The sequence below is a fragment of the Somniosus microcephalus genome, chromosome 12, assembly GCF_052327205.1.
Source record: "Somniosus microcephalus isolate GS21.2 chromosome 12, FLI_Smic_1.0, whole genome shotgun sequence".
NCBI lineage: Eukaryota > Metazoa > Chordata > Chondrichthyes > Squaliformes > Somniosidae > Somniosus > Somniosus microcephalus.
The window spans coordinates 220,022,698-220,049,094 of record NC_140998.1 but is presented as its reverse complement, the minus strand read 5'-3'; the positions used below and the strand labels follow the sequence as shown (position 1 = coordinate 220,049,094).

The following is a 26,397-nucleotide window of genomic DNA, read 5'->3' as shown; positions in this document are numbered from 1 at the left end:
TCTGCCACTAAGCCAGTTTTGTATCCAATTTGCCAAGGCACCCTGGATTCCATGGGCTCTTACCTTCTTGACCAGTCTCCTGTGCGGGACTTTATCGAAGGCCTTACTGAAATCCATGTATACCACATCCACTGCGTTACCCTCATCCACACACCTAGTCACCCCCTCAAAAAATTCAATCAAATTAGTCAGACATGATCTTCCCTTGACAAAGCCATGTTGACTATCCCTGATTAATCCTTGTCTCTCCAAGTGGAGACTAATTTTGTCCCTCAGAATTTTTTCCAATAATTTTCCTACCACTGATGTTAGGCTCACTGGCCTGTAGTTCCCTGGTTTTTCCCTACTTCCCTTCTTGAATAATGGTACTACATTAGTGGTTCTCCAGTCCTCTGGCACATCCCCTGTGGCCAGAGAGGTCCTGACTATATGTGTTAGAGCCCCCTGCAATCTCTTCCTTTGCCTCACACAGCAGCCTGGGATACATTTCATCCGGGCCTGGGGATTTATCCATTTTTAGGCCAGCTAAAACCGCCAATACCTCCTCCCTCTCGATGTTAATATGTTCGAGCATATCACAGTCCCCTCGCCCTATTTCTATGTCTACATCGTCCTTCTCCATAGTGAAAACAGATGCAAAAAATTCATTTAGAACCCCTCCTACATCTTCCGGCTCCACACACAGATTGCCACTTTTGTCCCTAATGGGCCCTATTTTTTCCCTAGTTATCCTCTTACCCTTAATATACTTATAAAACATCTTAGGATTTTCCTTTATTTTGCTCGCCAGTGTTATTTCATGGCCCCTCCTTGATCTCCTAATTTCTCTTTTAAGTATCCCCCTGCACTTTTTGTACTCCTCTAGGGCTTCCTCCGTCTTTAGCCTTTTGTATCTGCCAAAAGCCTTCCTTTTTTTCCTAATCCATTCTCGTATATCCCCTGACATCCAAGGTTCCCTGTGGTTTTTGGAACCACTCTTGACCTTTACGGGAACATGTTGCCATTGTATGATCTCAATCACCCTTCTGAAAGCCTCCCATTGCGCCGATGCGGATTTTCCTACAAGTAGCTGATCCCAGTCCATTTTGGCCAAATCCTGCCTTATCCTATTAAAATCGGCCTTCCCCCAATTTAGAACCTTTATTTCCGGCCCATCCCTGTCCTTTTCCATGACCACCTTAAATCTCACCATATTATGGTCACTGTCACCAAAGTGCTCACCTACTAGCACTTTTTCCACTTGGCCGGCCACATTCCCTAGAATTAGGTCCAGTACCGCCCCCTCTCTTGTAGGACTTTCTACATGCTGGCTCAAAAAGCTCTCCTGGATGCACTTTAAGAATTCTACACCCTCTGAGCCTTTCACACTCTGACTATCCCAGTTAATATTGGGGAAGTTGAAATCCCCCATTATTATTACCCTATTATTTGCACATTTCTCTGAGATTTGCCTACATATCTGTTCCTCTATCTCCCCCTGACTGTTTGGAGGCCTATAGTACACTCCCAGCAAAGTGCTTGCCCCCTTTTTGTTTTTAAGCTCCACCCATATGGCCTCATTAGGGGAACCTGCTAATATATCATCCCTCCTTACTGCAGTAATTGACTCAATTAATAGTGCGACACACCCTCCTCTTTTACCTCCCCCTCTGTCTCGCCTGAAGATTCTGTACCCCGGAATATTGAGCTGCCAGTCTTGCCCCTCCCTCAACCATGTCTCCGTGATAGCAACAATATCATACTCCCATGTGTTGTAGGGGCTGGAGGAGGTTACAGAGATAGGGAGGGTTGTAGGGGCTGGAGGAGGTTAGAGATAGGGAGGGTTGTAGGGGCTGGAGGAGGTTACAGAGATAGGGAGGGTTGTAGGGGCTGGAGGAGGTTACAGAGATAGGGAGGGTTGTCGGGGCTGGAGGAGGTTACAGAGATAGGGAGAGTTGTAGGGGCTGGAGGAGGTTACAGAGATAGGGAGGGTTGTAGGGGCTGGAGGAGGTTACAGAGATAGGGAGGGTTGTAGGGGCTGGAGGAGGTTACAGAGATAGGGAGGGTTGTAGGGGCTGGAGGGGGTTACAGAGATAGGGTTGTCGGGGCTGGAGGAGGTTACAGAGATAGGGAGAGTTGTAGGGGCTGGAGGAGGTTACAGAGATAGGGAGGGTTGTAGGGGCTGGAGGAGGTTACAGAGATAGGGAGGGTTGTAGGGGCTGGAGGGGGTTACAGAGATAGGGAGGGTTGTAGGGGCTGGAGGAGGTTACAGAGATAGGGAGGGTTGTAGGGGCTGGAGGAGGTTACAGAGATAGGGCGGGTTGTCGGGACTGGAGGAGGTTACAGATATAGGGAGGGGCGAGGAGGGCTTTGAAAACGAATTTTAAAATCGAGGCGTTGCCGGACTGGGAGCCAATGTAGGTCAGCGAGGACAGGGTGGGGTGATGGATGAACGGGACTGGGTGCGAGTTAGAACACGGGGCAGTGGAGTGTTGGAGACCTCTGGGAAAGATCCAAAAAATATTCACCAGCACCATACCAGAACACTGAGGTTATACGGGGCAGCAGAATTTGTGATGAACTGAAGTCTACGGAGGGTGGGAGGCTGACCAGGAGAGTGTCGGAATAGTCACACATCATATGTTTTTCTCTCTTTCAGTGACCTATGTAAAGAGAACTGATCCAGACCTTTACAATGGTAAGTTCTACAAGTATTTAAAATGAACAGTGTCTTGGTTAGAACCATGCTTAGATCTCACTTGGAGCACTGTGCACAGTCCCGGTCTCCATATATCTTGGTTAGACCACACTTGGTGCACTGTGCACAGTTCTGGTCTCCATATACCTTGGTTAGACCACACTTGGAGCACTGTGCACAGTTCTGGTCTCCATATACCTTGGTTAGACCACACTTGGAGCATCGTGCACAGTTCTGGTCTCCATATACCTTGGTTAGACCGCACTTGGTGCACTGTGCACAGTTCTGGTCTCCATATACCTTGGTTAGACCACACTTGGAGCACTGTGCACAGTTCTGGTCTCCATATACCTTGGTTAGACCACACTTGGAGCATCGTGCACAGTTCTGGTCTCCATATACCTTGGTTAGACCACACTTGGTGCACTGTGCACAGTTCTGGTCTCCATATACCTTGGTTAGACCACACTGGGAGCACTGTACACAGTTCTGGTCTCCATATACCTTGGTTAGACCACACTTGGAGCTCCGTGCACAGTTCTGGTCTCCATATACCTTGGTTAGACCACACTTGGAGCACCGTGCACAGTTCAGGTCTCCATATACCTTGGTTAGACCACACTTGGAGCACTGTGCACAGTTCTGGTCTCCATATACCTTGGTTAGACCACACTTGGAGCACTGTGCACAGTTCTGGTCTCCATATACCTTGGTTAGACCACACTGGGAGCACTGTGCACAGTTCTGGTCTCCATATACCTTGGTTAGACCACACTTGGAGCACTGTGCACAGTTCTGGTCTCCATATACCTTGATTAGACCACACTTGGAGCACTGTGCACAGTTCTGGCCCCAATAATATAAAAAGTATACAGAGGCACTGGAGAAGGTGCAAAAACAATTTACTAGAATAATCCCAGAACTGAGAGGTTAGAACGATCAGGAAAGACTGAACAGGCTGGGGCTCTTTTCTCTAGAAAGGAGAAGGCTGAGGGGTGACCTGATCGAGGGCTTTAAAATTATGAAGGGGTTCGATAGGGTAGACGTAGAGAAGATGTTTCCACTTGTGGGGGAGACCAGAACTAGGGGCCATCAATATAAGAGAGTCACTGATAAATCCAATAGGGAATTCAGGAGAAACTTCTTTCCCCAGAGAGTGGTGAGAATGGGGAACTCGCTACCACAGGGAGTGGTCGAGGCGAAGAGCAGAGATACATTTAAGGGGAAGCTGGATAAACACACGAGGGAGAAAGGAATAGAAGGGTATGGTGACAGGGTGAGATGAAGAGGGGTGGGAGGAGGCTGGTGTTGATGGGGGGAGATGAAGAGGGGTGGGAGGAGGCTGGTGTTGATGGGGTGAGATGAAGAGGGGTGGGAGGAGGCTGGTGTTGATGGGGTGAGATGAAGAGGGGTGGGAGGAGGCTGGTGTTGATGGGGGGAGATGAAGAGGGGTGGGAGGAGGCTGGTGTGCAGCATAAACACCGGCACAGAGCAGTGGGGCCGAATGGCCTGTTTCTGGGCTGTAGACTCTATTGAATTGTGAATGTTTAAGCGGTCAGATGCCCAGACACCGGGAGTGATTGTGTGAAGGTCTGAGGATTAATGAGACGTTTGTCCTTGTTTTGAAGTTCAGGTAAATGCGGAAAACCGCCTGTCTGTCTACGACCCTGAGGCAGATGTTTGGAAGCTCGTGTGTTCCTCGTCCAGTAACGATGATGTGGCTCGACTCAGCTGTCAACAGATGGGATTCGTAAGGTGAGTTTGTACGGTCATCATCTGCTGACCCGTATCCCTAACTCTCGACAAGTCCCAGTCGCCCATCTCCCCCGTCGCTCTCTGAGTGACACTGGCTCCCGGTCCGGCAGCGCCTCGATTTCAAAATTCTTCATTCTTGTTTTCACATTTCTCCATGGCCTCCTCGCCCCCCTCCCTATCTCTAACCTCCTCCAGCCCCCGACAACCTTCCCTATCTCTGTAACCTCCTCCAGTCACACAACCCTCCCTATCTCTGTAACTTCCTCCAGCCCCTACAACCCTCCCTATCTCTGTAACCTCCTCCAGCCCCTACAACCCTCCCTATCTCTGTAACCTCCTCCAGTCACACAACCCTCCCTATCTCTGTAACCTCCTCCAGCCCCTACAACCCTCCCTATCTCTGTAACCTCCTCCAGCCCCTACAACCCTCCCTATCTCTGTAACCTCCTCCAGCCCCTACAACCCTCCCTATCTCTGTAACCTCCTCCAATTGTGGCCTCTTGCGCATCCCCCGATTTCCATCGATCAGCCATTGGCGGCCGTGCCTTCAGCCGACTGGGCCCCGAGCTCTGGAATTCCCTCTTGGGGAGTCACTGGACAGTGATCAGCAGCAGGAACCCAGGCTGATTTCCCCTCTCTCTAACCCAGGGGTCACTGGACAGTGATCAGGAGCAGGCACCCTGGCTGATTTCCCATCTCTCTAACCCAGGGGTCACTGGACAGTGATCAGGAGCAGGCACCCTGGCTGATTTCCCATCTCACTAACCCAGGGGTCACTGGACAGTGATCAGGAGCAGGAACCCGGGCTGATTTCCTCTCTCTCTCTCTCTCTCTCTCTCTTTCTCTCTCTCTCTCTCTCTCCATCAAGCTTCGCACTGGGCTTGATGGAATCCACTCACATTCAGCTTTGTTGTATTCACAGGATGATCAGCTCGATGGAGAGTGCCATTGAAGGCAATGGATTGAATAAATCCGTCCAGTTTTACTGTGTAAACAATTTTCTCCTTCAATCGGCTAAAATAATTCAGGATCTCCTGTATCCCTGGTAAGGTTATTCAAAATAAACAGTTACTTGAAGCATTTCCATCCCTGGGGTACAGTACTGGTGGGTATGGGTCTGTCACTGTATAACACTGGGGTACAGTACTGGTGGGTACAGGTCTGTCACTGTATAACACTGGGGTACAGTACTGGTGGGTACGGGTCTGTCACTGTATAACACTGGGGTACAGTACTGGTGGGTACAGGTCAGTCACTGTAACACTGGGGTACAGTACTGGTGGGTACGGGTCTGTCCCTGTATAACACTGGGGTACAGTACTGGTGGGTACGGGTCTGTCACTGTATAACACTGGGGTACAGTACTGGTCGGTATGGGTCTGTCACTGTATAACACTGGGGGACAGTACTGGTGGGTACAGGTCTGTCACTGTATAACACTGGGGTACAGTACTGGTGGGTACGGGTCTGTCACTGTATAACACTGGGGTACAGTACTGGTGGGTACAGGTCAGTCACTGTAACACTGGGGTACAGTACTGGTGGGTACGGGTCTGTCCCTGTATAACACTGGGGTACAGTACTGGTGGGTACGGGTCTGTCACTGTATAACACTGGGGTACAGTACTGGTCGGTATGGGTCTGTCACTGTATAACACTGGGGGACAGTACTGGTGGGTACAGGTCTGTCACTGTATAACACGGGTACAGTACTGGTGAATACAGGTCTGTCACTGTATAACACGGGTACAGTACTGGTGGGTACAGGTCTGTCACTGTAACACTGGGGTACAGTACTGGTGGGTACAGGTCTGTCACTAACACGGGTACAGTACTGGTGGGTACAGGTCTGTCTCTGTAGAACACTGGGGTACAGTACTGGTGGGTACAGGTCTGTCACTGTATAACACGGGTACAGTACTGGTGAGTACAGGTCTGTCACTAACACTGGGGTACAGTACTGGTGGGTACAGGTCTGTCACTGTATAACACTGGGGTACAGTACTGGTGAGTACAGGTCTGTCACTAACACTGGGGTACAGTACTGGTGGGTACAGGTCTGTCACTGTATAACACGGGTACAGTACTGGTGGGTACAGGTCTGTCACTGTAACACTGGGGTACAGTACTGGTGGGTACAGGTCTGTCACTAACACTGGGGTACAGTACTGGTGGGTACAGGTCTGTCACTAACACTGGGGTACAGTACTGGTGAGTACAGGTCTGTCACTAACACGGGTACAGTACTGGTGGGTACAGGTCTGTCACTGTATAACACTGGGGTACAGTACTGGTGGGTACAGGTCTGTCACTGTATAACACTGGGGTACAGTACTGGTGGGTACAGGTCTGTCACTGTATAACACTGGGGTACAGTACTGGTGGGTACAGGTCTGTCACTGTATAACACTGGGGTACAGTACTGGTGGGTACAGGTCTGTCACTAACACTGGGGTACAGTACTGGTGGGTACAGGTCTGTCACTGTATAAAACTGGGGTACAGTACTGGTGGGTACAGGTCTGTCACTGTAACACTGGGGTACAGTACTGGTGGGTACAGGTCTGTCACTGTATAACACTGGGGTACAGTACTGGTGGGTACAGGTCTGTCACTATAACACTGGGGTACAGTACTGGTGGGTACAGGTCTGTCACTATATAACACTGGGGTACAGTACTGGTGGGTACAGGTCTGTCACTATATAACACTGGGGTACAGTACTGGTGGGTACAGGTCTGTCACTGTATAACACGGGTACAGTACTGGTGAATACAGGTCTGTCACTGTATAACACTGGGGTACAGTACTGGTGGGTACAGGTCTGTCACTGTATAACACTGGGGTACAGTACTGGTGGGTACAGGTCTGTCACTGTATAACACTGGGGTACAGTACTGGTGGGTACAGGTCTGTCACTGTATAACACTGGGGTACAGTACTGGTGGGTACAGGTCTGTCACTATAACACTGGGGTACAGTACTGGTGGGTACAGGTCTGTCACTGTAACACTGGGGTACAGTACTGGGGTACAGTACTGGTGGGTACAGGTCTGTCACTGTATAACACTGGGGTACAGTACTGGTGGGGACAGGTCTGTCACTGTATAACACTGGGGTACAGTACTGGTGGGGACAGGTCTGTCAGTGTAACACTGGGGTACAGTACTGTTGGGTACAGGTCTGTCACTGTATAACATTGGGATACAGTACTGGTGGGTACAGGTCTGTCCCTGTATAACACTGGGGTACAGTACTGGTGGGTACAGGTCTGTCACTGTACAACACTGGGGTACAGTACTGGTGGGTACAGGTCTGTCACTGTATAACACTGGGGTACAGTACTGGTGGGTACAGGTCTGTCACTGTATAACACTGGGGTACAGTACTGGTGGGTACAGGTCTGTCACTATAACACTGGGGTACAGTACTGGTGGGTACAGGTCTGTCACTGTATAACACTGGGGTACAGTACTGGTGGGTACAGGTCTGTTGCTGTATAACACTGGGGTACTGTACTGGTGGGTACAGATCTGTCCCTGTATAACACTGGGGTACAGTACTGGTGGGTACAGGTCTGTCACTATAACACTGGGGTACAGTACTGGTGGGTACAGGTCTGTCACTAAGACTGGGGTACAGTACTGGTGGGTACAGGTCTGTCACTGTATAACACTGGGGTACAGTACTGGTGGGTACAGGTCTGTCACTGTATAACACTGGGGTACAGTACTGGTGGGTACAGGTCTGTCACTGTATAACACTGGGGTACAGTACTGGTGGGTACAGGTCTGTCACTGTATAACACTGGGGTACAGTACTGGTGGGTACAGGTCTGTCACTGTATAATACTGGGGTACAGTACTGGTGGGTACAAGTCTGTCACTGTATAACACTGGGGTACAGTACTGGTGGGTACAGGTCTGTCACTGTATAACACTGGGGTACAGTACTGGTGGGTACAGGTCTGTCACTGTATAACACTGGGGTACAGTACTGGTGTGTACAGGTCTGTCACTGTAACACTGGGGTACAGTACTGGTGGGTACAGGTCTGTCACTGTATAACACTGGGGTACAGTACTGGTGGGTACAGGTCTGTCACTGTATAACACTGGGGTACAGTACTGGTGGGTACAGGTCTGTCACTGTATAACACTGGGGTACAGTACTGGTGGGTACAGGTCTGTCACTGTAACACTGGGGTACAGTACTGGTGGGTACAGGTCTGTCACTGTGTATCCCTGGGGTGTCGGTCCTAATATTCTGTGAGGCCTGGGTTGGGGGGGGGTCGAATAGCCCATTGAAACGTGGTGGGGTCTCCCGCGTTGAGACAGTCCACTCGGACCAGAGGGTAGTTCGGAAGTGAAGGCTGGTAATTTCCTCCCCCCACGCTCCCTACAGGAAGGAAACCCGGCAGGTCGAGCAGTTGTGTTGAATCGGCCGTTTCACTCGCTTTATCGGAGCTGGGTTCACCCGACTCCTCCCAACGTTCCCCGGGCAGGGAGCTGCATTCCTTCCCGTTGCCAGGTGGCGGCTGCGGGTGTAGGGCACCGAGGGGGTCTGTCGGGGGCGGGTTTAGGGGTTTACGTTAGCAGTCTGCTGATTATTAATCGACCCAACGTTCTCTCTCCATTTGATCCCCTAGTGACTGTGAATCGAGACGGTTCCTTTCTGTGCAGTGTCAAGGTAAGTGTTGGTGTTTCACACCCGCATCCCGTCACCATCCCGGTTTCTCCAGACGATGATTCTCACTGGGGTACGGGTTCCAGACGATGATTCTCACTGGGGTACGGGTTCCACACGCTGACTCTCTCTGGGGTACGGGTTCCACACCCACGCACTCTCACTGGGGTACGGGTTCCACACACACTGACTCTCACTGGGGTATGGGTTCCACACACACTGACTCTCACTGGGGTACGGGTTCCACACACACTGACTCTCACTGGGGTACGGGTTCCACACACACTGACTCTCACTGGGGTACCGGTTCCACACACACTGACTGTCACTGGGGTACGGGTTCCACACACACTGACTCTCACTGGGGTATGGGTTCCACACACACTGACTCTCTCTTGGGTATGGGTTCCACACACACTGACTCTCTCTGGGGTACGGGTTCCACACACACTGACTCTCACTGGGGTACGGGTTCCACACACACTGACTCTCACTGGGGTACGGGTTCCACACACACTGACTCTCACTGGGGTATTGGTTCCACACACACTGACTCTCACTGGGGTACGGGTTCCACACACACTGACTCTCACTGGGGTATGGGTTCCACACACTGACTCTCACTGGGGTACAGGTTCCACACACACTGACTCTCACTGGGGTACGGGTTCCACACACACTGACTCTCACTGGGGTATGGGTTCCACACACAATGACTCTCACTGGGGTACGGGTTCCACACACACTGACTCTCACTGGGGTTGACCAATCTTTGTGTTTTAGACTGTGGGAAGCGGAAGCTGCTCGGCGATCGGATAGTCGGTGGACAACACGCGATGCTGGGCAAGTGGCCTTGGCAAGTGAGCTTGCATTTCGATGGCGGTCCGATCTGTGGAGGCTCCATAATCTCCGAGGACTGGGTCGTCACGGCCGCCCACTGCTTTCCGGAGTAAGTGGGCGTTTCAGTAACTTTGCTTTGTGTTGGGTCCGTGTTGCCCCGGATGTCGCGACTTTCGCCCCTTGTATTCGCTGCCCTCTCGCTGCGATCATAGAAAGTTACAGCGCGGAAGGCGGCCATTTTGGCCCATCATGTCCGCGCCGGCCAACAAAGAGCTATCCAGCCTAATCCCACTTCCCAGCACTTGGTCCGTAGCCCTGCAGGTTCGAGCATCCCAAGGGCACATCCAAGTACTTTTTAAATGTGGTTAGGGTTCCTGCCTCTACCACCCTTTCAGGCAGTGAGTTCCAGACCCCCACAACCCTCTGGGTGAAGAAATTTCCCCTCAAATCCCCTCTAAACCTTCCCCCAATTACTTTAAATCTGTGCCCCCTGGTTTTTGACCCGTCTGCTAAGGGAAATAGGTCCTTTCTATCCACTTTATCGAGGCCCCCTCATAATTTTATACACCTCAATAAGGTCTCCCCTCAGCCTCCTCTGTTCCAAGGAAAACAGACCCAGCCTATCCAGTCTTTCCTCATAGCTAAGATTCTCTACTCCCAGCAACATCCTTGTAAATCTCCTCTGTACCCTCTCTAGTGCAATCACATCTTTCCTGTAATGTGGTGACCAGAACTGCACACAGTACTCTAGCTGAGGCCTAACTAGTGTTTTATACAGTTGAAGCATAACCCCCCTGCTCTTGTATTCTATGCCACGGCTAATAAAGGCAAACATTCCGTATGTCTTCTTAACCACCTGATCTACCTGGCCTGCTACCTTCAGGGATCTGTGGACATGCACTCCAAGGTCCCTTTGTTCCTCTACACTACTCAGTGTCCTACCATTTAATGTGTATTCCCTTTCCTTGTTAGCCCTCCCCCAATGCATTACCTCACACTTCTCCGGATTGAATTCCATTTGCCACTGTCCTGCCCACCTGACCAATTTATTGATATCTTCCTGCAGTCTACAGCTTCCTTCTTCAGTATCAACCACACAGCCGATTTTAGTATCATCTGCAAACTTCTTAATCATACCCCCTATATTCAAGTCTAGATCATTGATATATACCACAAAAAGCAAGGGACCTAGTACTGAGCCCTGCGGAACCCCACTGGAAACAGCTTTCCAGTCACAAAAACACCCATCAACCATTACCCTCCGCTTCCTGTCTCCGAGTCAGTTTTGAATCCAACTTGACACTTTGCCCTGGATCCCATGGGCTTTTAACTTCGTGACCAGTCTGCCATGTGGAACCTTATCAAAAGCCTTGCTAAAGTCCATATACACTACATCAAACGCACTATCCTCATCTACCCTCCTTGTTACCTCCTCAATATTTAATCAAGTTTGTCAGACACGACCTTCCCGTAACAAATCCGTGCTGACTATCCTTGATTAATCCGTGTCTTTCTAAATGAAGATTTAACCTGTCCTTCAGAATTCTTTCCAATAATTTTCCCACCACCGAGGTTAGGCTGACTGGCCTGTAATTACTCGGTCTATCCTTTTCTCCCTTTATAAACAAGGGTACCACATTAGCAGTCCTCCAGTCCTCCGGCACCACACCTGAAGCCAGAGAGGATTGGAAAATGATGGTCCGGGCCTCTGCTATTTCCTCTTTTGCTTCGCTTAACAGCCTGGGATACATTTCATCTGGGCCTGGGGATTTATCAAATTTTAAAGCTGCTAAACCCTTTAATACTTCCTCTCTCACTATGTTTATTTCATCTAATATTTCACACTCCTCCCCCCGATAGCAATGTCTGCTTCGCCCCTCTCCTTTGTGAAAACAGACGCAAAGTATTCATTAAGAACCCTACCGACGTCTCCCGCCTCCACACACACATTACCCTCATGATCTCCAATAGGCCCTGCCCTTTCTTTAGTTATCCTCTTACTCTTAATATATTTATAAAACATCTTTTGGGTTTTCCTTGATCTTTACTTGCCGAGAATTTTTCATGCTCTCTCTTTGCTTTCCTAATATCATTTTTAATTGCACCCCTGCACTTTCTGTACTCTCAAGATTCTGGAGTATTTGGCCCTCCCTGGCTGGTGCCAGGACTTGCGAATTTTCGCGATGAAGAAAGATTGGATTTTTTTTTTTAGTCGTTTATGGGATGTGGGCATCGCTGGCAAGGCCCAGCATTTATTGCCCATCCCTAGTCGCCCCTGGAGAAGGTGGTGGTGAGCCGCCTTCTTGAACCGCTGCAGTCCGTGTGGTGAAGGTGCCCCCACAGTGCTGTTAGGGAGGGAGTGCCAGGATTTTGACCCAGCGACAATGAACGGCCGATATATTTCCAAGGCAGGATGGTGTGTGTGACTTGGAGGGGAACTTGGAGGTGGTGGTGTCCCCATGCGCCTGCTGCCCTTGTCCTTCTAGGTGGAAGAGGTGGCGGGTTTGGGAGGTGCTGCCGAAGAAGCCTTGGCGAGTTGCTGCAGTGCATCTTGTAGATGGTCCACACTGCAGCCACGGTGCGCCGGTCTTGGCTGGGATTGTTTTCTTTGGAACAGAGGCGGCTGAGGGGAGATTTAATTGAGGTGTATAAAATGATGAGGGGCTTAGATAGAGTGGATAGGAAGGACATAAGACCATAAGAAATAGGAGCAGGAGTCGGCCATTCGGCCCCTCGAGCCTGCTCCACCATTCAATGAGATCATGGCTGATCTTCTCCCTCATCCCCACTTTCCTGCACTATCCCCATACCCCTTGATTCCCTTAATATTGAAAAATCTATCGATCTCAGTCTTTAATATACTCAACGACTGAGCCCTCTGGGGCAGAGAATTCCAAAGATTCACCGCCCTCTGAGTGAAGAAATTCCTCCTCGTCTCAGTCCTCAATTGTTGTGTATGTAACCTGTTCCACCTTAAGAGAGCTTAAGCCTGTTCCACCTTAAGAGATGTACTACTTTCTCAGGCTGCTGTAGACGTAATACCGGGGGTGAACACACCGGTATATAAGCACTGTGCAGTAATCTTGTATTCAGTATAGTCCCTACCGCCAACCAGTAAAGACCTGTTTTTATTGTTACTCATTAGTCTGTGTCTTAATTAACTAAATAATTCACAGACTTAACATCAATGGTCGACCCCTTATCCTGAGACTGTGACCCCTGGTTCTAGACTCCCCAGCCAGGGGGAAACAGCCTCTCAGCAACTGCCCTGTCAAGCTGTGTAAGAATTTTGTATGTTTCAACCTATTTCCCTTAGCAGAGAGGTCAATAACCAGGGGGCCGAGATTTAAAGTCATTGGTCGAAGGATTAGAGGGGAGTGGAGGAGAACTTTCTTCACCCAGAGGGTGGTGGGAGTCTGGAACTCACTGCCTGAAAGGGTGGTCGAGGCAGAAAATTCTAACAGGACTGGACAGACTAGATGCAGGAAGGATGTTCCCGATGGCGGGGGAGTCCAGAACCAGGGGTCACAGTCTAAAGATAAGGGGTAAGCCATTTAGGACAGAGATGAGGAGGAATTTCTTCACCCAGAGAGTGGTGAACCTGTGGAATTCTCTACCACACAAGGCAGTGGAGGCCAATTCATTAAATATATTCAAGAAGGAGTTCTTCTTAGGCAGTCCCTGGGAACCGAGGATGACTTGCTTCCACACTAACAATGAGTTCTCAGGTGACTGATGAGTCCAATGCGGGACCTACAGTCTCTGTCACAGGTGGGGGCAGACGGTGGTTGAAGGGGCGGGTGGGTGGGGTGCTTGGGTTGACGTGCGCTCCTTGCGCTGCCTGCGCTTGGCTTCCCGCTTGCTCCCGGCGAAGAGACTCGAGGTGTTCGGCGCCTTCCCGGATGCTTCTCCTCCACTTTGTGCGGTCTTGGGCCAGGGATTCCCAGGTGTCGGTGGGGATGTTGCACTTTTTCAAGGAGGCTTTGAGGGTGTCCTTGAGGCTAAAGGGATCAAGGGATATGGGGAGAAAGCAGGGACAGGGTACTGAATTTGGATGATCAGCCATGATCTCATTAACTGGCGGAGTAGGCTCGAGGGGCCGAATGGCCTACTCCTGCTCCTATCTTCTATGTTTCTATGAAACCCTCATCACATTTAAAAAGTACTTGGATATGCACTTGGAAGTGCCGTAACCTACAGGGCTACGGACCGAGAGCTGGAAAATGGGATTAGGCTGGAGAGCTCTTTGTCGGCCGGCACGGACACGATGGGCCGAATGGCCTGCTTCGGTGCCTTAATCTGCTGTGGGCTCAGCAAGGCACCAGTGCCCTCGCATGGCTCTTCCTCCATTTACAGTTCCCCACACACCCGAGCCTGGAAGTGAAACGTGCCCAATGTGGGAGTCTCGTCTCTCCACCTCTTCCCCACTGCGGAAGGGGCAGCGTTGTGACACATGGCTCGTGACTGAGATCTTGGTGACGGTTGTGACTTCCGACAAACTGTCAGTCACACTTTAGAAGTACTTCACAGGCCTCCTGTCAACTAGAGAGCTGCTGCTAATTTACAGAGTCTCGGATGGAAACACGCAATTGGTGGTTAGATTGGAAAAATAACCGTATCTTGCCCTGGTAGCTCTCCCTCTCCCTGTCCCGGCTCAGAGTCAGGTCATGGGTTCAAGCCCCAACCCCCCCCCCCCCGCCCCAGAGACTTCAGCACATTAACTAGCGCAACGCTCCCCAGTTACAGTACTGAGGGGGCGCCGCACTGTCGGAGGGGCAGTACTGAGGGAGCGCCGCACTGTGGGAGGGGCAGTACTGAGGGGGCGCCGCACTGTCGGAGGGGCAGTACTGAGGGAGCGCTGCTCTGTCGGAGGGGCAGTACTGAGGGAGCGCCGCACTGTCGGAGGGGCAGTACTGAGGGAGCGCAGCACTGTCGGAGGGGCAGTACTGAGGGAGCGCAGTACTGAGGGAGTGCCGCACTGTCGGAAGTGCCGTCTTTCGGATGAGATGTTAAACCGAGGCCCCGTCTGCTCTCTCAGGTGGATATAAAAGATCCCACGGCCACTATTGGAAGAAGAGCAGAGGGGAGTTCTCCCCGGTGTCCTGGGGCCAATATTTATCCCTCAACCAAAATCACTAAAAACAGATGATCTGGGTCATTATCACAGTGCTGTGTGTGGGAGCTTGCTGTGTGCAAATTGGCTGCTGCGTTTCCTACATTGCAACAGTGACCGCACTTCAAAAAAAGTCCTTCATTGGCTGTGAAGTGCTTTGGGACGTCCTGAGGTGGTGAAAGACGCTGGAGAGATGGGAAAATCTCTGTTGCTGTATCGGTGGTTGTGGAAGTATCTGGGTTGACCCTGATGAGCTTTGTGATGGGGCGGTTGATTGACGTGTCTTCGTTAACCTCACATTCTAGGAGAAATCGATTCACGAGCCAGTGGACTGTGTTGACCGGCGCTATCAGCCAATCTTCGGTGGATGTGCAGAGTCTGGTGGCGACGGTGGTTTATCACTCGGGATACGAGCCGTTTCTCTATCCAAGTGCTGAGGACAACAGCAATGACATCGCTGTGCTCCGCCTTCGAGCTCCGTTGACCTTCTCCGGTACGACACCCGTCGCCTATCTCGCCCCTCCCCCCATTGCTCGCTGACCGACATTGGCTCCCGCTCCGGTGACGCCAAGATTAAATTTTAAAAAATTCTCCTCCTCCTCTTCAAATCCCTCCCTATCTCTGTAACCTCCTCCTGCCCCATAACCCTCCCTATCTCTGTAACCTCCTACAACCCTCCCTATCTCTGTAACCTCCTCTAGCCCCTACAACCCTCCCTATCTCTGTAACCTCTTCCAGCCTCCTACACCCCACCCTATCTCTGTAACCTCCTCCAGCCCCCTACAACCCTCCCTATCTCTGTAACCTCCTCTAGCCCCTACAACCCTCCCTGGCTCTGTAACCTCCTCCAGCCCCTACACCCCTCCCTGGCTCTGTAACCTCCTCTAGCCCCTACAACCCTCCCTATCTCTGTAACCTCTTCCAGCCTCCTACACCCCTCCCTATCTCTGTAACCTCCTCTAGCCCCTACAACCCTCCCTATCTCTGTAACCTCCTCCAGCCCCCTACAACCCTCCCTATCTCTGTAACCTCCTCCAGCCCCCTACAACCCTCCCTATCTCTGTAACCTCCTCTAGCCCCTACAACCCTCCCTGGCTCTGTAACCTCCTCCAGCCCTCCCAGAGCTCTGCGCTCCTCCAATTCCGGCCTCTTGAACATCCCCCGATTTCCATCGCTCCACCATTGGCGGCCGTGCCTTCAGCCGCCTGGGCCCGAGCTCTGGAATTCCCTCCCTAAACCTCTCCGCCTCTCTCTCTTTTAAAACACTCCTTAAAACCGACCTCTTTGACCCAGCTTTTGGTCGCCTGTCCTAATATCTCCTGTGGCTCGGGGTCTGGTTTAAACTCCTGTGAAGCACCATGGGATGTTTTACTACGTTAAAGGTGCTATATAAATGCAGGTTGTTCTTGGGGGTGGGGGACCCTGGGACAACTGTCCCATCCTCTTGCTAAAGGCCATGGATTGCAGGTCTATCCACTCCGGGTGTAGGGGAGGGGGGCTGTTCAGACCATTCTGTGATTAGAGGGACTGGTGTGGGACCATTGCTCTCGTGTCCTCGAGCTCTGTTCCCGCACTAAGTTGACTTCAAAGTCCTTGGCCTTGACCTACCAATCACTGCTATCTGTTCAACTCTTGGGCACATCTGTCGCTCTACCAATAACAGGGTCACTCCACTCCCCTGTCATAGAATCACACCACGCAGGAGGAGGCCATTCGGCCCATCCTGCCTGGGCCTGCTCTTTGAACGAGCTCTCCAATTAGTCCCACTCCCCCCTCGCTCTTTCCCCACAGCCCTGTGAATTTTTCCCCTTCAAGTATTTCTCCAATTCCCCTTTTGAAAGTTACTATTGAATCTGCTTCCACCGCCCTTTCAGGCAGCGCGTTCCAGATCACAACAACTCGCTGCGTAAAAACAATTCTCCCCATCTCCCCCTCTGGTTCTTTTACCGATTATCTTCAATCTGTGTCCTCTGGTTACCGACCCTCCTACCACTGGAAACAGTTTCTCCTTATTTACTCCATCAAAACCCCTCGTGATTCTGAACGCTTCTATTAAATCTCCCCTTAACCTTCTCTGCTCTAAGGAGAACAACCCCAGCTTCTCCAGTCTCTCATCCCTGGAACCATTCTGGTCAATCTCCCCTTAACCTTCTCTGCTCTAAGGAGAACAATCCCAGCTTCTCCAGTCTCTCCACATCACTGAAGTCCCTCATCCCTGGGACCATTCTGGTCAACCTCCTCCGCACACTCTCCAAGGCCTTGACATCCTTCCTAAAATGCGTGGTGGCCAGATTTGGACACAGTATTCCAACTGGGGTCTAACCAGTGTCTTATAAAGGGTTTAGCCTAACTTCCTTCCTTTTTGTACTCCCTGCCTCTGTTTATAAAGCCCAGCGATCCAGTATAATGAGAGGTGATCTCATTAAAACATCTAAGATTCTGAGGGGGATTGACAGGGTAGATGCTGAGAGGCTGTTTCCCCCTGGCTGGGGAGTCTAGAACCAGGGGTCACAGTCTCAGGATAAGGGCTCGGCCATTGAGGACTGAGATGAGGAGGAATTTCTTCACTCGGAGGGCGGTGAATCTTTGGAATTCTCTGCCCCAGAGGGCTGTGGAGGCTCAGTCGTTGAGTATATTCAAGAGTGAGATCGATAGATTTTTGGACTCTCGGGGAATCGAGGGATATGGAGATCGGGCGGGAAAGTGGAGTTGAGGTCGAAGATCAGCCGTGATCTCATTGAATGGCGGAGCAGGCCCGAGGGGCTCCTAATTTTTATGTTTAAGCTTTAATTTGCAGTCCAGATCATAACCTTTGGTTATAGAAACATAGAAGATAGGAGCAGGAGTCGGCCATTCGGCCCTTCGAGCCTGCTCCGCCATTCAATGAGATCATGGCTGATCATCCAAATTCACTACCCTGTCCCTGCCTTCTCCCCATATCTCTTGATCCCTGTAGCCTTAAGAAATATATCCAACTCTTTTTTGAATATATTTAATGAACTGGCCTCCACCGCATTCTGTGGCAGAGAATTCCACAGGTTCACCACTCTCTGGGTGAAGAAATTCCTCCTCATCTCAATCCTAAATGGCTTACCCCTTATCCTTAGACTATGACCCCTGGTTCTGGACTCCCCGGCCATCAGAAACATCCTTCCTGCATCTAGTCTGTCCAGTCCTGACAGAATTTTATAGGTTTCGATGAGATCCCCTCTCAATCTTCTAAACTCCAGTGAGTATAATCCCAATCGACACAATCTCTCCTCATACGTCATTCCTGCCATCCCAGGCATCAGCCTGGTGAATCTTCGCTGCACTCCTTCCATGGCAAGAACGTCCTTCCTCAGGTAAGGCGACCAAAACTGCACACGATACTCAAGGTGCGGTCTCACCAAGGTCCTGTACAACTGTAGCAAGACATCCTTGTTCCTGTACTCGAACCCTCTTGCTACGAAGGCCAACATACCATTTGCCTTCTTAACCGCCTGCTGCACCTGCATGCTTACCTTCAGCGACTGGTGCACAAGGACACCCAGGTCTCGTTGCACTTCCCCTTCTCCCAATCTATTGCCATTCAAATAATAATCTGCCTTCCTGTTTTTGCCACCAAAGTAGATAACCTCACATTTATCCACATTATAGTGCATTTGCCATGTTTCTGCCCAATCACCCAATCTGTCCAAATCGTACTGGAGTTTCATGACATCCTCCTCACAGCTTACCCTCCCACCCAGCTTTGTGTCGTCTGCAAATTTGGAGATATTACATCCAATTCCCTCGTCCAGATCATTAATATATATCATGTTAAGATCTTTGTCTTTCCCTAGACTACATCCAACCACTTTGTCTACCGGCCATTGGACAACCAATCGTTGATGGGACCATGTGTAGTGTCACAGGATGGGGCAACACAGAGTATTACGGTAAGTTACCCATGTTCCGGGACTCCGCCAGACCAGTTTCGTGTTGGGATAACTTTAATGTGATGGATGAGGGTGTGTGGTTTGGGGTGGAACTTGGCATGTGAGATCGTGTCTAGACTCATCCGTGAAATTAAGGTCGTTTGAGTCCCGTACCCCAGTGAGAGTCAGTGTGTGTGGAACCCATACCCCAGTGAGAGTCAGTGTGTGTGGAACCCGTACCCCAGTGAGAGTCAGTGTGTGTGGAACCCGTACCCCAGTGAGAGTCAGTGTGTGTGGAACCCGTACCCCAGTGAGAATCAGTGTGCGTGGAACCCGTACCCCAGTGAGAGACAGTGTGTGTGGAACCCGTACCCCAGTGAGAGTCAGTGTGTGTGGAACCCGTACCCCAGTGAGAATCAGTGTGCGTGGAACCCGTACCCCAGTGAGAGACAGTGTGTGTGGGATCCGTACCCCAGTGAGAGTCAGTGTGTGTGGAACCCGTACCCCAGTGAGAGCCATTGTGTGTGGAACCCGTACCCCAGTGAGAGTCAGTGTGTGTGGGCTAGGAAGCTAGTTTTGCAGTTGAATGTTAAAGGCTGTGAATGTGATTGACCTGTGTGTTTCCAACGTTTATCACTGTTAATAATTTATCAAATACTTTGGTCTGTTGACCAGTTTTGAGAAACGACAGACCCATGTTTTAATCTCCTGCTGTGCTACATGTGAATGGTTCAGAACGGTTGTGCTGATGATTCTGGCTGTGTTCGGTTCAAAAGTTTTGATTTGTGGAATCTCTGATCTCAGTTCCTCAAGAGCTTCCTGAACAGTGAATGAATGTAAACACAGCAGATAGGAGCAGGATTCGGCCCCTCGAGCCTGCTCCGCCATTCAATGAGATCATGGCTGATCAGCCAAATTCAGTGCCCTGTCCCTGCTTTCTCCCCATATCCCTTGATCCCTTTAGCCTTAAGAAATATTTCCAACTCCTTCTTGAATATATTTAATGAATTGGCCTCTACTGCATTCTGTGGTAGAGAATTCCACAGGTTCACCAATCTCTGGGTGAAGAAATTCCTCCTCCATCTCTGTCCTAAATGGCTTACCCCTTATCCTTAGACTGTGACCCCTGGTTCTGGACTCCCCGACCATCGGGAACATCCTTCATGCATCTAGTCTGTCCAGTCCTGTTAGAATTTTATAGGTTTCAATGAGATCCCCTCTCATTCTTCTAAACTCCAGCGAGTACAAGCCCAATCGACCCAATCTCTCCTCGTACGTCATTCCTGCCATCCCAGGTATCAGCCTGGTGAATCTTCGCTGAACTCCTTCCATGGCAAGAACATCCTTCCTCAGATAAGGTGACCAAAACTGCACACAGTACTCAAGGTGTGGTCTCACCAAGGCCCTGTACAACTGCAGCAAGACATCCTTGCTCCTGTACTCGAACCCTCTCGCTACGAAGGCCAACATACCATTTGCTTTCTTAACCGCCTGCTGCACCTGCATGCTTACCTTCAGCGACTGGTGCACAAGGACGCCCAGGTCTCGTTGCACTTCCCCTTCTCCCAATCTATTGCCATTCAGATAATAATCTGCCTTCCTGTTTTTGCCACCAAAGTGGATAACCTCGCATTTATCCACATTATATTGCATCTGCCATGCTTCTGCCCAATCACCCAACCTGTCCAAATCATCCTGGAGTTTCTCGGCATCCTCCTCACAGCACACACGCCCACCCAGCTTTGTGTCGTCTGCAATTTTGGAGATATTACATCTAGTTTCCTTGTCTAGATCATTAATATATATTGTGAATAGCTGGGGTCCAAGGACCGATCCCTGCGGTACCCCAATAGTCACTGCCTGCCACTCAAAAAAAGACCCGTTTATTCCAACTCTTTTTGCTTTCTGTCTGCCAACCAGTTCTCTATCCAAGTCAATACCTTGTGCCTTAACTTTACACGCTAATCTCTTATGCGGGACCTTATCGAAAGCCTTCTGAAAGTCCAAATACACCACATCCACTGGTTCTCCCTTATCTATTTTACCAGTTACATCCTCAAAAAAAACCTTAGAGAATTTGAAAATTGAGGTGTTGCTGGACCGGGAGCCTATGTAGGTCAGCGAGCACGGGGTGATGGGTGAACGAGACTCGGAGCGAGTTAGGACGCGGGGCAGCAGATTTTTGGATGACCTCAAGTTTACGTAGGGTGGAATGTGGGAGGCCAGCCGGGAGTGCGTTGGAATAATCAAGCACTCCCAGGGCAGGAACAGCACTGGTTAGATACAGAGTAAAGCTCCCTCTACACTGTCCCATCAAACACTCCCAGGGCAGGTACAGCACGGGTTAGATACAGAGTAAAGCTCCCTCTACACTGTCCCATCAAACACGCCCAGGGCAGGTACAGCATGGGTTAGATACAGAGTAAAGCTCCCTCTACACTGTCCCATCAAACACTCCCAGGGCAGGTACAGCACAGGTTAGATACAGAGTAAAGCTCCCTCTACACTGTCCCATCAAACACTCCCAGGGCAGGTACAGCACGGGGTTAGATACAGAGTAAAGCTCCCTCTACACTGTCCCATCAAACACTCCCAGGCAAGGTACAGCACGGGTTAGATACAGAGTAAAGCTCCCTCTACACTGTCCCATCAAACACTCCCAGGCAAGGTACAGCACGGGTTAGATACAGAGTAAAGCTCCCTCTACACTGTCCCATCAAACACTCCCAGGGCAGGTACAGCACGGGTTAGATACAGAGTAAAGCTCCCTCTACACTGTCCCATCAAACACTCCCAGGGCAGGTACAGCACGGGTTAGATACAGAGTAAAGCTCCCTATACACTGTCCCCATCAAACACTCCCAGGGCAGGTACAGCACGGGTTAGATACGGAGTAAAGCTCCCTATACACTGTCCCATCAAACACTCCCAGGGCAGGTACAGCACGGGTTAGATACAGAGTAAAGCTCCCTCTACACTGTCCCATCAAACACTCCCAGGGCAGGTACAGCACGGGTTAGATACAGAGTAAAGCTCCCTCTACACTGTCCCATCAAACACTCCCAGGGCAGGTACAGCACGGGTTAGATACAGAGTAAAGCTCCCTATACACTGTCCCATCAAACACTCCCAGGGCAGGTACAGCACGGGTTAGATACGGAGTAAAGCTCCCTCTACACTGGCCCATCAAACACTCCCAGGGCAGGTAATCAGAGTTAGGATGCAGGTACAGGAAGCGATTAGGAAGGCAAATGGTACATTGGCCTTTATTGCAAGGGGGTTGGGTTACAAGAGTAAGGGAGTCTTGCTACAATTGTACAGGGCCTTGGTGAGACCACACCTGGAGCACTGGGCACAGTTTTGGTCTCCTTATCCAAGGAAGGATATACTTCCCTTAGAGGCGGTGCAACGATGGTTCACTAGACTGATGCCTTCAGGCCGCAGTTGCGTGCTTGGTTTATGTTGAAATGTAAAACCTCAATTTTTTTTTTCTTTTATTAAAAAAAAAGTGATTTAAGAGAATTCCAAAGATTCACCAACCTGAGTGAAGAAATTTCTCCTCATCTCAATCCTCAATGGCCGACCCTTTATCCTGAGACTGACCCCTTGTTCTAGACCCCCCCCCCCCCCCCCCAAGCCAAGGGGGAAACATCCTCCCTGCATCTAACCTGTAAGAATTTTGTATGTTTCAATGAGATCACCTCTCATTCTTCTGAACTCAAGAATATCGGCCCAATCGACCCAATCTGTCCTCATAGGACAATCCCCCCCCATCCCAGGAACCAGTCTGGTGAACCTTTGTTGCACTCCCTCTATGGCAAGTATATCCTTCCTTAGGTAAGGAGACCAAAACTGTCCACAATACTCCAGGTGTGGTCCCACCAGGGCGCTATATAATTGCAGCAAGACGTCTTTACTCTTATACTCAAATAATAATAATCATAATCAACTTTTATTGTCATTGTTAGTGCACAAGTGCAGTACAACGAAATGTAGGCTTGCGGCTCCCGAGAGTGTACATTTAGATTAAGACATTTAAACATTCAACATACATTTGGTTTGTAATACATTAACATAAACATAACCATAATAAAGTGCATTGGCAGATGAGCAGGCTTTAGAGTTTATTTGTGGAGTTCAGTAGGATGACAGCCCTGGGAAAGAAGCTGTTCCTAAATCTGGTCGTACGGGTGCGAATGCATCTGTAGCGTCTCCCAGATGGCAGGAGGGCGAACAGACTGTGGCTGGGGTGGGTAGGGTCTTTGATGATGGACCGTGACCTCCGTAGACAGCGTTTCTGGTATATGTGCTCTATGGTCGGTAGCCGGGTGCCGGTAATGCGTTGGGCAGTTTTGACTACCCGCTGCAGGGCTTTCCGGTCATAGGAGCTACAGCTGCCATACCATACTGTGATACAGTTTGTCAGGATGCTCTCTATAGTGCAGCGGTAAAAGTTAGAGAGGATCAGGGGTGACAGATTACATCCCTTCAGCCTCCTTAGGAAATATAGGCGCTGCTGGGCCTTCTTCACCAGAGAGGAGGTATTGAGGGACCAGGAGAGGTCTTCCGTGATGTGGACTCCGAGGAACTTAAAGCTGTCCACCCTTTCCACCACAGCCCCATTGATGTGGATGGGGGTGTGACTTCCGCCTTTAGACTTCCTGAAGTCCACAATGATTTCTTTGGTTTTCTTGATGTTAAGGGCCAGGTTGTTATTGGCGCACCACTTCACAAGATGCTGGACCTCCTCCCTGTAGGCTATCTTCTTGTAATAAAGGCCAACATATCATTTACTTTCCTAATTGTTGCTGTACCTGCATGTTAACTTTCAGTGATTCGTGTACAAGGACACCCAGGTCCCTCTGAACACCGACATTTCCCAATCTCTCACCATTTTAAAAAATACTCTGCTTTTCTAGTTTTCCTACCAAAGTGGATAACTTCACATTTCTCCACGTTATATTCCATTCGCCGTGTTCTTGCCCACTCACTTAGCCTGTCTATATCCCCTTGAAGCCTCCTTGCATCCTCCTCACAACTTACATTCCCACCCAGCTTTGCACCATCAGCAAACTTGGATATATTACATTTGGTCCCCTCATCAATCATTGATGTAGATTGTGAATAGCTGGGGCCCAGGCACTGATCCTTGCGGTACCCCACTAGTTACAGCCTGCCAACCCCAAAATGACCTGTTTTTTCCTACTCTCTGTTTTCTGTCCGTTAACCAATCCTCAGTCCATGCTAGTGTATTACCCCCAATCCCATGAGCCCTAATTTTGTTTAATAACCTCTTGTGTGGCACCTTATCGAATGCCTTCTGAAAATCCAAATACACCACATCCACTAGTTCCCCCTTATCTATTCTGCTAGTTACAACCTCAAAACACTCTTAACAGATTCGACAAACACGATTTCCCTTTCATAAGTCCATGTTGACTCTGCCCAATCCTATTATTATTTTCTAAGTGCCCTGTTACCACGTCCTTAGTAATAGATTCTAGCATTTTCCCTACTACTGATGTCAGGCTAACTGGTCTGTCGTTCCCCGTTTTCTCTCTCCCTCCTTTCTTAAATAGTGGGGCTACATTTGCTACCTTCCAATCCATGGGAACTGTTCTAGAATCTATGGAATTGTGGAAAATGACAACCAATGCATCCACTATCTCTATAGGCACCTCTTTCAAAACCCCAGGATGTAGGTTATCAGGTCCAGGGGATTTATCGGCTTTCAATCCCATTAATTTCCCCAGCACTTTTTTCTAATAATTTCTTTCAGTTCCTCATTCTCGCTCGAGCCTTGGTTCTCCACTATTTCCGGAAGGTTTTTTGCGTCGTCTTCCGTGAAGAGAGAGACAAAGTATTTGTTTAATTTCTCTGCCATTTCCTTATTCCCCATTATAATTTCTCCTGTCTCGGCCTGTAAGGGACCCACGTTTACTTTCGCTAATCTTTTCCTTTAGGAGCTTTTAAGGACCTAAGAAATAGGAGCAGGAATAGGCCACTTGGCCCCTCGAGCCTGCTCCGCCATTCAATAAGATCATGGCTGATCTTGGGCTCAAAGCCACTTCCCCGCCCGTTCCCCATAACCCTTCAGTCCCACATCTTGCAAAACTCTGTCTATCTCCACCTTAAATGTATTTAATGACCCAGCCTCCACGGCTCTCTGGGGCAGAGAATTCCACAGATTTACGACCCTCCGAGAGAAGAAATTCCTCCTCATCTCAGTTCTAAAAGGGCGACCCTTTATTCTGAGACTGTGCCCCCGAGTTCTAGATTTCCCCACGAGGGGAAACATCCTCTCTGCATCTACCCTGTCGAGCCCCCTCAGTATCTTATATGTTTCAATAAGATCACCTCTCATTCTCCTAAACTCCAATGAGTATAGGCCCAACTTGCTCTGTGGTGTATGTGCCTTTAAGAGCAATTATGGTGTATGTGCCTTTAAGAGCAATTGTGGTGTATGTGCCTTTAAGAGCCCCAGGTGTGCGTAATGCCGGTAATTGCCACTTGGGCTATATAAGCCTGTGTATTGTGTATATCCTTTAGAAACCCCCCCCCCCCAGACTTGCTTAGTAAATACCTATGAACCAACTCCTGTCTTCAGTGTCTTTATCTACACACGGACACTACAGTGGCGACGAAGTGGAAACGGACTTACCTGCAATTCGGCAGCACCTCAAGGACATCGATTCCTCCAGCGTCCAGAAGACTCAAGGAAGTGAGAGAAACTGTGGTTTCACCAGCTGGCCAAGCTGGTGACAGGTACTGCGCTAATCCTTCCTGGGCGTCAGGCTGGAGCTCCAGCGGCGGGCTCTACAGCTGAGACAGGCAGCGAAATCGGAGGCAAGCAATAACGGACTGGGAGGGTGCACTCGAGAGACGGCCGGCGCGGCAAGCAGGTCAGCGTTTAGACCTCCGTCGGGAACGAGTCTCCAACAGTGAATAAACAGCGTTGTTATCGGTAGCAGCGGCGGGAAAGCGCGGGAAGCGCCATATCGCTGCTACAGAGAGGAAAAAAAAAAGCGCGGGAAGCGCCATATCTTTTCTGAAATGCCTAAATCTGGTAATATTGAGGCTTTTGATGGCGAAATAGAAGATTGGACCACATACGTGGAAAGAGTAGAGGTTTATTGCACTGCAAATGGAATAACAGATGAAAAAAAAGCTTCAGTACTTCTGAACTTAATGGGCGCGAAGACATGCGGGCTGTTATGAAATTTAATCACTCCAGCCAAACCAAAGGACAAGACTTTTAAAGAAATTGTTGATACCCTGCAGGAGCATTTAAACCCAACACCGCTGCTGATAGCGGAACGATTCAAGTTCTTCAAGAGAAATCAACACAAGAATGAAAGTAACGCTGATTACCTAACCGAATTAAGAAAGCTATCAAAGTACTGCCAATTCGGAGCAGGACTATCGGATT

General features: G+C 49.9%; 1 protein-coding gene across 1 annotated transcript in view; it reads left to right on the top strand.

The window, feature by feature from the left end:
* The window catches only part of hpn (hepsin), a 47,442-nt gene that overhangs the window by 10,748 nt on the left and 10,297 nt on the right, over nt 1–26,397 (top strand). The window contains exons 4-10 of the mRNA XM_086004081.1: nt 2,639–2,677; nt 4,306–4,432; nt 5,355–5,477; nt 9,079–9,119; nt 9,900–10,065; nt 15,375–15,562; nt 18,894–18,989. Of these exons, the coding sequence (XP_085860207.1) occupies nt 2,639–2,677; nt 4,306–4,432; nt 5,355–5,477; nt 9,079–9,119; nt 9,900–10,065; nt 15,375–15,562; nt 18,894–18,989 (780 nt within the window). The remainder of the gene's footprint in view (nt 1–2,638; nt 2,678–4,305; nt 4,433–5,354; nt 5,478–9,078; nt 9,120–9,899; nt 10,066–15,374; nt 15,563–18,893; nt 18,990–26,397) is intronic.